This window comes from Tursiops truncatus, chromosome 7, assembly GCF_011762595.2.
Source record: "Tursiops truncatus isolate mTurTru1 chromosome 7, mTurTru1.mat.Y, whole genome shotgun sequence".
NCBI lineage: Eukaryota > Metazoa > Chordata > Mammalia > Artiodactyla > Delphinidae > Tursiops > Tursiops truncatus.
This window is the reverse complement of record NC_047040.1, coordinates 81,004,797-81,017,174: the sequence shown is the minus strand read 5'-3', so window position 1 is coordinate 81,017,174 and position 12,378 is coordinate 81,004,797. Positions and strand designations below refer to the sequence as shown.

Genomic DNA, 12,378 nt, shown 5'->3' with positions numbered 1-12,378 from the left:
GTGTCCCTGAACAAATGTCCCCTGGGAAGCATCCGCAGCTCTACACTTGAGGCATCTCAGCTGTTCCCCGTAAAACCTAGTTGAGAGGAAAATGACAATAAGAGAGAACAAATGCCCAGCCTCAGGTACAAGGGAAGGTTTTATCACCATGATTCTTACTTACCTTTATTTTCCCCTGCATTCCAGGAGGATTCACGTCAGTCCCTTCCTCCCCGCTTGCCCTCCTGTGAATTGGAATTTTCTCCTCTGTGCTTTTGCTGTCCTGTGCAGCTCACTGTTTTCTCTTCTTTCTGGTAGGTCAGCAAAACTGGTGCCGAGGGAGCTGTTCTCGACGAAGCTAAAAATATCAATAAGTCTTTGTCTGCTCTTGGAAACGTGATCTCTGCCTTGGCAGAAGGGACAGTAAGTGATCCTGTCCCCATCTATTCAATGATATTATGAGAAGTCACCTTTTGAGTTCGTGTACTCTCTTGGCCACACACCCCAGAGATTCATTTGTTTTTGTTCAGAAAGGGACAGGGGGAATCCTGGCTGTGGACGCCCTGCTTGCTGGGAAATCTAGCCCATTAAAATGTGTGAATGGTGATGCTAATTTCATATGACCCGGGTGGTCCCAGAATGGGCATTCTAAACTTTGACAAGATCCAAAGACCAGGCAACAGGTTTTTATTTCACATGTTTCTAAGCCCAGCTCCCGTCACTAACTTGCTTGCCTCTGTATTTTCTCTTTGAATGGGCTGTAACAGCCAATATGTTTTCTTTTCCTAAATAGAAAACACACGTGCCGTACCGGGACAGCAAGATGACTCGGATTCTTCAGGACTCTCTGGGCGGGAACTGTAGAACCACCATCGTTATTTGCTGTTCTCCCTCGGTGTTCAATGAAGCTGAGACCAAGTCAACGCTAATGTTTGGACAAAGGTGGGCGTGGCCTCCATAACCTATGCTCTGAGCTGGGTCTTAGGTGTTAGGAGTGAGCAGCGAGGGGCTAGGGTCAGAGAGGGAACAGAGTAGGGAAGCAAGCAGGCTGTTTAGTAAATTGCATCTAGCAGGTGACCTGTAAACTTGAGACATCATTGATTGAGGCCAAAGGAACAAGTATGTTTTAAAATAATGGGTAGGAATATGCCTATCAAAGGTATGATGTTGAAAAAAACAACTCAAACTTATTATAGATGTGATTGTTGGTTATTCCGTGGAGTGTTACTTTTGTTCGTCATGCAGTTAAGTCTCTCAGGTTCACAGAATTTCAAGTGTATATAACTTGACTGGTAACTGCCAGTCTTGGTAGTATGATTAGTGGTACCACTACTACCAGTAAGTACTTCCATATTTGGGATCCATTGCAAATTTGCTTGATAGAATAACTGAAACTTAGGTGATTGTAGAGTAGTTGCATAAATATAAAAGGGTGGGGAGAAGAAATACTGATACCTACCCTGGGGGTAGGAGATGCAGCATGTATGCTGAGGAAAGGGGAGGGTGGCCACCCTCTTCTCACCTTCAAAAATGTCCGAAGGAGATTTCCTAGATGTCTGAGAATTTTACGAGGTAGGCAGCAAGGACAGTCAGTAATCCTACAACAGGGCTTCCCTGGTGGCGCAGTGGTTGAGAGTCCACCTGCTGATGCCGGGGACACGGGTTCGGCCCTGGTCTGGGAAGATCCCACATGCCGTGGAGCGGCTGGGCCCGTGAGCCATGGCCGCTGAGCCGCGCGTCCAGAGCCTGTACTCTGCAACAGGAGAGGCCACAGCGGTGAGAGGCCCGCATAACGCAAAAAAAAAAAAAAAAAAGTAATCCTACAACAACATTCATGGGTATGGATTAGTTCATTCCTTCCTTTCTTGACCTTCAGTCATGGTCTGTCAGTTCCAGGTGTTGAGCCCCATCCTCCCTGCATGGCTGCCTCAGGTGCTAGTTCCCAGAGTGCTGGGGTGCTGTGGCTTGGGACCATCTGAGCATCTTCCATGCTCAATGGGCTGAGCCTGAACCTGAGGTTGGGAGTTGTGGATTCTACTGCTGTCATTCCCTTCAAACAACTGTGTGATCTTTAGACAAGTTACCAGTTCTCTGTGGGCTCCAGCTGCCTTATGCACGGAGCACTCCCTCCGCCTTCCTCCTGGGAGTGTGTTGTGTGGTTATGCCTGAGAAATCGTTTAAGATGCCTAGCGAAAGGCCAGATGGTGGTCGGCATTCTGAATGGGAGATTGTTACGGCTTGTTTAAACTGCATTAAACCCCACTCATTTCCTGAACCCTCAACAGAACATAGAATTACCCAGTCATGGCACCTGTGGGATGTCTAAATAAATAATAATTACACAGAATGGTTGTAGAACTAATATATCTTTTAAATTGGATTTGGGTCCTTTACTTCCTCTCAGATCACTTCCTTGATTAGCACAATGCTTAGGTCAATGGATTGCAGTAGGATAACACCTACTTTTTCTTAAGGGTCACAGAATACCTATAAACCTGTATCTGTTTATGGGAAACGTAGAGGACTGTGGGGATCATCCTGCCTGCCCCATCTCTCCTGGTTTCTTTTTCTGTTCGTTTCTTGTTTTTGCGGTACGCGGGCCTCTCACTGCTGTGGCCTCTCCCGTTGCGGATCACAGGCTCCGGTTGCGCAGGCTCAGTGGCCATGGCTCACAGGCCCAGCCGCTCCGCGGCATGTGGGATCTTCCCGGACCGGGGCACGAACCCGTGTCCCCTGCATCTGCAGGCGGACCCTCAACCACTGCGCCACCAGGGAAACCCACTAGCACTTTTTTAAAGGAACTAGTGTGTGCCAGGCATGTCAAAATCCTCATAGAAATTCTGTCAGGTAGGCATCTCTCCCCTTTGTGCAGAGGATGAAATTGAGGCTTTGGCTCCAAGCCATTAGGTCCTGCCCCTGAGAGCACACAGCCAGTAAATAACTAAATGTGCGGGATGTTATAGGACCGAGACCATATCATTTGACCCACAGCCTCTTCCATGTGGGCTGCTTGATCAGGGACCTTGATGAGCACAGCCCTCTGGGGTCAGTTACTCCAGCTTTGAAGCTAAGCTCTGCTTCTCACCCATTTTTTTCTCTCATTTCCTTCTCTTGGAGCCTGAATCTCCTTGCCTATATGAAGAAATATAATAACACCTACTTCTGATAATTATTGGGAGGATTAAATGAGTTGCTTCAGTTTTTACGTAGCACAAGGGCTGGCACAGAATAAGGTGTCCAGTGATTGCAAGTCCCCCCTTTCCTCCATCTTTCAACAGGCTTGGGAAAGTCATGGTCATGTATGGGACTGGACTGAACGTGACATAATGTACAAGGATATGGGTGTAATATAAGGATCAGGACTGAATGAAGTAGGAGTAGAATTAAAGTTCTGGAATGAATGATTAAAGAAATCCTGCTGAAGAAGACTTAAATAGACATTTCTCCAAAGAAGATACACAGATGGCCAACAAACACATGAAAGGATGCTCAACATCACTAATCATTAGAGAAATGCAAATCAAAAGTACAGTGAGGTATCACCTCACACCGGTCAGAATGGCCATCATCAAAAAATCTACAAACAGTAAATGCTAGAGAGGGTGTGGAGAAAGGGAACCCTTTTGCACTGTTGGTGGGAATGTAAACTGATACAGCCACTATGGAGAACAGATTCCTTAAAAAACTAAAAATAGAACTACCATACAACCCAGCAATCCCACTACTGGGCATATACCCTGAGAAAACCATAATTCAAAAAGAGACGTGTACCACAATGTTCACTGCAGCTCTATTTACAATAGGCAGGACATGGGAGCAACCTAAGTGTCCATCGACAGATGAATGGATCAAAAAGATGTGGCACAGGGCTTCCCTAGTGGCGCAGTGGTTGAGAGTCCGCCTGCTGATGCAGGGGACACGGGTTCGTGCCCCGGTCCGGGAAGACCCCACGTGCCGCGGAGTGGCTAGGTCCGTGAGCCATGGCCGCTGAGCCTGCACGTCCGGAGCCTGTGCTCCGCAACGGGAGAGGCCACAGCAGTGAGAGGCCCGCGTACCGCAACAAAAAAAAAAAGAAAGAAAAAAGATGTGGCACATATATACAATAAAAGAAACGAAACTGAGTTATTTGTAGTGAGGTGGTTGGACCTAGAGACTGTCATACAGACTGAAGTAAGTCAGAAAGAGAAAAATAAATACCGTATTTATGGAATCTATATATAGATATATGTAATCTAAGAAAAAAGAGAAAAGGTACTGATGAACCTAGGGGCAGCACAGGAGTAAAGACGCAGATGTAGAGAATGGACTTGAGGACACAGGGAGGGGGAAAGGTAAGCTGGGACGAAGTGGGAGAGTAGCACTGATATATATACACTACCAAATGTAAAATAGATAGCTAGTGGGAAGCAGCCGCATAGCACAGGGAGATCAGTTCGGTGCTTTGTGACCACCTAGAGGGGTGGGATAGGGAGGGTGGGAGGGAGACGCAAGAGGGAGTGGATATGGGGATATATGTATACATATAGCTGATTCACTTTGTTATACAGCAGAAACTAATACAACATTGTAAAGCAATTATGCTCCAATAAAGATGTTAAAAAATATAAAAATTAGAAGACCCTTAGTGTGCATGTTAAAAAAAAAGAAATCCTGCTGATAATTTAGGATTCCAGGAAATAAATAGTATGTCAATTATATTTTCAAATGAAATAGGTTGGTCTATAATCTTTAGTCAGAGTCATCTGGATACTAGGCTCCATGAAGACAAGGACTAGTTTATTACCAGCCTCCGTTGTCCCAACAAGCACCTAGGACAACTAGGACACCGTAGGTGGTCAGCAGACAAATGTTATCAAAATGAATGAACAGATGAACCTAATGCTTATTATGTAGGAATCCCTAGAACATTAGAGCGGTTGCTGAACTATGACACCATTATGTCCAGAAATTTGGTTGGGTTTCGATCTGGTTTGTTTTCCTGCCCTTAATTAGAAATGTGTGAAATTTTGTTCCCTTTCCTCCATCTTCGAGTTAGTTAATGGATTCTTCAAAGACATCTAACTTCTCTGTGGGGCCAGTACCCGCTTTATTGTTAACTACACACATTGAACCCAATTACACACAGACATGAGTCTGAACATCAGATTAGACATGGTATCTGATAGCTAATGAGATTAAGCACTATGAACTCAGAAAAGACTGCCGGGCATCTCCCAAATTCAGTATAACGAGTGTTCATGATATTCTTGTTGCAGGGGTGGACAAACCTAAGGGCAGCATGAAGTTCCTTAGTTCTTGCCACGTGGTTCTTTCAAGGACACAAAGAAAGTCCATGTTTGTTGCTAGGCTATACTGTATTGATGTTCTGAATAAAACAGTAGTAGGTCCTTTGATACAGTAGAAACATGACAGAGTATACAGGTGCCTGAGGGCAGCAGAGAGTCAAAAACCCTCCTCTGTCAGGAAGCTGAACACTTCCTGCTTTAAGGGATGGGGACTCAAATTAGAGCACTTTCACCAATTTTTCTTTTTCATCTGGCTCCCAGAGTTTCATTTCTTAGTCTTTAATTAGTCTTCCAAAGTACCTTTTTTTTAAAAAATACATTTATTTATTTATTTTTAGCTGTGTTGGGTCTTCGTTTCTGTGCGAGGGCTTTCTCTAGTTGCGGCAAGGGGGTCCACTCTTCATCGCAGTGCGCGGGCCTCTCACTATTGAGGCCTCTCTTGTTGCGGAGCACAGGCTCCAGACGCGCAGGCTCAGTAGTTGTGGCTCACGGGCCCAGTTGCTCCGCGGCATGTGGGATCTTCCCAGACCAGGGCTCGAACCCGTGTCCCCTGCATTGGCAGGCAGATTCTCAACCACTGCGCCACCAGGGAAGCCCCTCCTTTTTTTTTTTTTTAAATGAAGTGCTGTCAGGCATACTAAAACCTTTGGAGGAAAAGTAATGCGTTCTTTTTTTTTTTAATCTTAATAAATAAATTTATTTATTTATTTAATTGCAGCATTGGGTCTTCATCGCTGCACTCAGCTTTCTCTAGTTGTGGTGTGCGGGCTTCTCATTGTAGTGGTGTCTCTTGTTGCGGAGCACGGGCTCTAGGCACGTGGGCTTCAGTAGTTGTGGCACACGGGCTCAGTGGTTGTGTCTCACGGGCTCTAGAGCACAGGCTCAGTAGTCGTGGTGCACGGGCCTAGCCGCTCCGCGGCATGTGGGATCTTCCCGGATCAGGGCTTGAACCTGTATCCCCTGCATTGGCAGGCGGATTCTTAACCACTGCACCACCAGGGAAGTCCCCAAAGTACTTTTATAGCACTATTCAAAAAGGTTATTTTTAAGTTTTAGAAGTGTGGAAATCACCCAGTTAACAATTATCAAATCACCCAGTCATGGAAGCCTATTTAATGTACCTTGATTTGTGATGGTAATGAGGGAAAAGTGAGTCCCCAGGGGGCAGACCAATCAGTTTAGAAAAAGCCTGAATCAGCACATTGTTGACACCAAGAGTTTGATTGATCCAGCATGAATAATTCACAGGCTTTATTTATATGTTAAATGTGAAAGGGGAATGGATAGTTTAGGAAAAGTAATATTCTTTTTCCGATATGCACTTGTTGAAAAAAAACTTGTGCCATTTCATGCTCAGTTTAACGGCAGCTGGATTAGGCAGAGCCTGGGTGGTGTGTGTGCAAAATGCATGTCCCCAGAGCATAACAAGTTCCCTGCGGGACGAGAGCAAGCACTTTGGCCAAGGGAGATGCTTGGCTGCAGGTTTGACATAGGATGGAGAAAGAATCAAATCACCCCCTGTTGGAGGGCCTGTTGCCAAACACCAATAGGGTTAATTTTTGCTCTTGGAGGAGGAAACGCTGTGGATGACAGTTAGTTTAACCAGATGCCAAATCTTTACCCAAGCTGGTCATTTCTTAATGTTTCTCCAGAGATTAAAATTTTTCAAAAGACAAAATTTAAAGCTTTTAATTTCTCCTTCCCTACATCCCCGACTCATGGGCAGGGAAATGGCCTTACCGGGAAACGGAAAGGTGCTTTGCGGCAGTCATGTGTCCAGAAGAAGGTTAGGTGTTTTATATGGGAACTAGGACCCAGAGCAGATTAGAAGGTGTGATGGTTTTATGTGTTAACTTGACTAGGCTGTAGTAGCCAATTATTTAATCAAACACTAACCTAGGTCTGAAATTTTTTTGTGGATACCATCTACCATTAGTTGACTTTAAGTAAAGCACATTATCCTCCATAATAGGGGTGAGGCTCATCCAATCAGATGAAGACGTTAAGAGCAAAAACTGAGGTTTTCTGGAGAAGAAACTGCCTCAAGACTGTAGCATCGATTTCTGCCTGAGTTTCCAGTGAGACAATTTCAATAGATAGATAGATAGATAGATAGATATCCTCTCTGATATATAAGATATCAGATATATAAGATATCTCTCTCTCTCTCTCTCTCTCTCTCTCTTTCTCTTTCTCCCTCTCTCCCTCTCTCCCTCTCTCCCTCTCTCCCTCTCTCCCTCTCTCCCTCTCTCCCTCTCTCCCTCTCTCCCTCTCTCCCTCTCTCCCTCTCTCCCTCTCTCCCTCTCTCCCTCTCTCCCTCTCCCCCTCTCCCTCTCCCTCCCTCCCTCCCTCCTGTTGGTTCTGTTTCTCTGGAGAACCCTGACTGATAGAGAGGGATGCTGGGCTACCCTCTTCCACCCCACAAGAGATCTCAGTCTCTTTATCTCTCTCACGCACACCATTCGCCATGTGGAATCATACATTACAGATTTATTCTATGCATTGAAGGTGTGGGTTTGTCTAGAGCTCCTTGTTCAAATGCCACTACTATCCTGGAGAGGGAAAGAAAATGCTGTAAACAAGAGATAGGAAGGTACCAAGAGCAAACATCTTCCTGGCTGTTCCAGGGGAGGCCGAGGTAATTTGAAGAAACTCCAACAGTATGTAGTTTCTATATCATTTAGAACTGATCTTGGCCAGAAAGTACAAATATAGGCAATTATTCAGGAAATAGGTGGGGATGGGATTTAACAGGACATAGAGTGATGTGAACCAGTGGTTCTACGACTTCCCCTCTTCAACAAGGGTTTGATTCAAGTGCCAAATAATGGTGACATCACATATGGGGGCTTAATGAAGGTGGTAGAAATGCACACGATCAGTAATCTTGGAAGCCTGGGCATGTGGTTCTGAACAAGTAAATTGCGAGTTCAGTGACAGAGGAACTGAGAGGTGCTGAGGAGGACATAACAGAACACGCGAGGACAGAGGGGTAGAGTCTTCCTGTTGCCATCCTTCAGTGGAATATGTCAGTGTATCCTTTTCTGACGTAACTGTGTTTGTATGGAGATCTAGGTGGAGTATGTACTGTGGCCTCTGCTCTCTCTCTGCTATGCTTGGTCTGCCTTCTCCAGAAATGGTTAACATTCATTAGCTTTGAGATCTTTTAAAAACCGGATCCTGGTTCCCTCCCTATGGGGAGAAGAGATATTATATCTGGTGCAGGCCTAGATCGTATTATTTAAGTGGTACTTATCTCTCTAAAGAAAGCTGAAACAAAGAAAAACTGCAAAACAGAAACCCTGATCATTGTACCTTTAAGATTTGACTCATTCCTGCTAAGTAGGTCTTGCTATTAAGCTGTAAACCTAATATCAATTAAGGTTCTTCCCCTAAGTAGCCTTTTAGGATTTTGCTCAGTGTCTGCTGTGGTCATAGCTTGTGGAACAGGCATTTATTTCTGTATACAGCTTAGGGGATCTGGTTGAAAAACCAAACTGAGGATCTCTGAAAGTGAAGACCCAAGATACTTTTGTGCTCCCTTCTGAGTGATGAGGTCACACTGGATTAATCATTTGTTAGCAGAGTGAGATTGACCCATAAAGATGATGAATGAGTAGTCAGTTCATGGCTATGGTAAGGCTCCTATGGATTATTGGGTTTTTTTTCCTGTATCAAGGAGGTGATGTCTCAAAACTATGGGGCTGGGTGGTATTGCTATTGCTATATAGCTTCAGCTAGAAAAAATGATAAAACCTGCCTTAAGAGCATTTCTTAATTTCTGCTATCCCATCAATTCTATGTTTCCTTGTTAGCTACCTGAAATCCTTTTGCAAACCAGGCTGAGCAGGAAATGCTCATGGGTCCTGGCACTGTGTCCTGAGTGCCCAGGATCCATGTTTATTCACTGTGTTTGAACAGAGGGTCCAGATGTAACGCTGCTTAGTGTGATTGACAGCTAGCACGTATGTGGAAAATACCAAAATAAAAGAGCAATGAGTATGAGAGCTGGAAGACACTTGGACATGCTCTACAGTGAACAGGGCAAAAACAAAACAAAACAAAAGAAAACTCATCAGACCACTAGCTAATCCACACTGGCGGCAAAATTAGATAGAACCTAATCATTAGGCCCTTTTACTCTGTAGATTTTCCTAAAGTTCATGGTAAGAAGCAACAAGAGATTATACATGTTCATCATCCTTTTATTCTAGGTCTCTTGTGGGAGCAAGGGACCAAGACACTCTTTATTTCATTTTGCAAGGTTGGTTTCAACCTCCTAGATAGGAGAATATTTGTTCTATTAAAAAGAAATAAATCCAGGCACAGAAGTTCAGTATCTCTCTTAGTAACTCTTGTTTCTTCCACAATTTAGAAATATTTGTATCTGACTTGATTTCTTTCCACATCAATTTATTTTTCTTAACTTATTTTTGTTGAATATAGCATACATATAGTAAAATACATTTAAGTATGCAACTCAGTTAAAATTTAAATACACATGTATATTCACATGTAACCACCACCTGGCATCTTAGAAGCCTCTCGTTGAACCCTCCCAGTCAGTACCCAACTCTCAAGGGTAAGTGTCATTCTGACTTCTGTCAACTTAGATGACTGTTTGCTGTCTTTGAACTTGATACAAATAGAAACATGCAGTGTTATTTTGTATCTGGCTTCTTTTATGCAACACTGTATCTGTGAAGTACACTACATTGTTAGGTGTAGGAGTAGTTTAGTTTTCATAGTTAGATAATATTTTGTTGTATGAATATGGCATGTATGTATCCATTCTACTGTTGACGGTTATTTGTATTGTTTTCAGCTTGTGGCTATTATAAATGAAGTTGCTGTGACATTCGTTGTCATGTCTTTAGGTGAACATATGTCCTCATTTCTGTCGGTTATATACCTATGAGTGGAATTGCTAGCTCACAGGATGTAAGATATTTAGTTTTAATAGATAGTACCAAAGAGTTTTCTAAAATGATTGGAATAGCTTATACTCCCTCTAGTAGCAGTTGAGTATTATAGTCACTGCACATCCTCATCAACACTTGGTATTATCAGTTTAAAATTTTTTAACCATCCTATTGGGTGTGTAGAAGTATCCTGTTGTCATTTTATTTTGCATTTCCCTGAAGGCACCCTTTGTGGGTGGTATTTATTGGCACTTCTTTTGTGAAGTTCCTATTCGGATCTTTGCCCAGTGTTTTCACCCGTTGTCTGCTTTTTTTCTGATTGATTTATAGGGATTATTCTGGATAAGTCCTTTGGCAGATATATGGATTGTTTATATCTTCTCTCACTTTGCAGCGTATGTTTTAATTCTTTTAATGGTGACTTTTAATGAAGAGAGGGTTTTAAATTTTTATGAAGTCAAATTTATCTTTTCTTTCTATCTATTTAAGAAATTAATCTTTGCCTACCCCAAGGTCTTAAAGATACTCTCCTGTTTTCTTCTAGCAGCTCTATTGTTTTACCTTTCACGTTTATGCAAATGATTCATCTGTAATAGAATTTTTTATATGTTACTGGGGGAGTTGATAAAGATCGTCACCTCCACCCCTGCCCCAGCACCGTGTACTGAAAGGACCATCCCTTCCCTCTGTGCTGTACGCGCACCTTTGTTATAAATCAAATGGCTACATAGCTGAGTGTCTGTTTCTGGATAATCTATTCTGTTTGTATTCTAAAGTTTCTGGACTATTTAATCAGTTTCAATTACTGTGGCTTTATAATATGTTGCTATTCCATCCTCTAGCTTTGTCCTTCAAAACTGTCTTTGCTATTCTCGGCCCTCTTTATTTTTATTATAAATCTTAGAATCAGGTTGTCAATTTCTACAGACACATGCAAAACTCCTGAGATTTTATCTCAGATTATTTTAAATCTGTAGAACACTTGTGGGCTAATTGATCTCTCTCCCATTCAGTGTTAGCTGATTTCTTCATGTTCTACCTTCAGTGGATGGGGAGGCGTGATGTTTTTGCCTCATCTGGGACTGAATGGAGTCTGTCTAGGACAGCAGCAGGAGACGTGGTTTCCCACCATTGTTCTCAGTTCCAAATGGGAGTTGGGTTGTGTATCTTCCATCTGCTCCTCTGGATTGTTTCTGTACCATCTCTGCTCTGCTCTGTGCCCTGGGACAGTGACCAGTCTGGACAGCTACAATGGGCTCCCTTGCCTCTGGCTTCCAGTTAGGTTCCACCAATGGGGAAGGAACATGGGCAGGCAGTCATGAGGAGAGGAGAGAATGAGGTCAGGGTATTCATTTCTTGACTGCTTCCCTGAAGGGTCACTTTGGGTTGGCTGTGTTCTTAGACCAAAGACTGTTACAGCTTCTACTGGGAAGCCTTCTTCTTTTTTTTAAGGGTTAAAATTATTTTTAAATTTGTTCTCTTTTTTAAAAATTGAAGTATAGTTGATGTACAATATTATATAATTACAGGTGTACAAAACAGTGATTCACAATTTTTAAAGGTTATACTCCATTTATAGTTATTATAAAATATGGGCTATATTCCCTGTGCTATACAATATATCCTTGTAGCTTATTTATTTTATGCATTGTGGTTTGTACCTCTTAATCCCCTACCCCTATCTTGCCCCTCCCCACTTCCCTCTCCCCACTGGTAACCACTAGTTCATTCCCTGTATCTGTGAGTATGGACAGCCTTCTTCTTATAGCTCCCTCCCTCTGGGACTCCTTTAGCCTAAGGGTGGTAACGGCATCCCCATCACTAATGTGGGGTACCCATTACCCCTTGTTATTTCCCATCACCCTTCCCATACCTTTGTTAAGCTCTTCCCAATTTGAGTAGACTATCTCTTGCCAGGACTCAAATTACTACAGAAATGGGAGAAAAAGAATTTTCTCAACAACTTAAAAGAACTTTGAGAATGAGGTTCAGCTATACGAGGGATAACCTTGTTGGGTCCGCTCACAAAATTGGACTTGTGGCTAAACCTGCCTGAGTATAGCATAAAGGCTCTACTCTTCTCTTTCTAGTATCACTGGAAATCAAGAGAATCTTTATGATGTAAAAAGTAAGATTAGTAGCCTTGGACTTCCCTGGTGGTGCAGTGGTTAAGAATCTGCCTGCCGGGCTTC

General features: G+C 43.2%; 1 protein-coding gene across 2 annotated transcripts in view; it reads left to right on the top strand.

The window, feature by feature from the left end:
• Window positions 1–12,378, top strand: part of KIF5C (kinesin family member 5C) — a 168,339-nt gene that overhangs the window by 85,620 nt on the left and 70,341 nt on the right. For both annotated transcript variants that reach the window (XR_012333124.1, XM_033860351.2), the window contains exons 9-10: window positions 298–402; window positions 773–921. Coding sequence is in view for 1 of the 2 variants with exons in the window: in XM_033860351.2 (XP_033716242.1) it covers window positions 298–402; window positions 773–921 (254 nt within the window). In the remaining variant the exon portion in view is untranslated. The remainder of the gene's footprint in view (window positions 1–297; window positions 403–772; window positions 922–12,378) is intronic.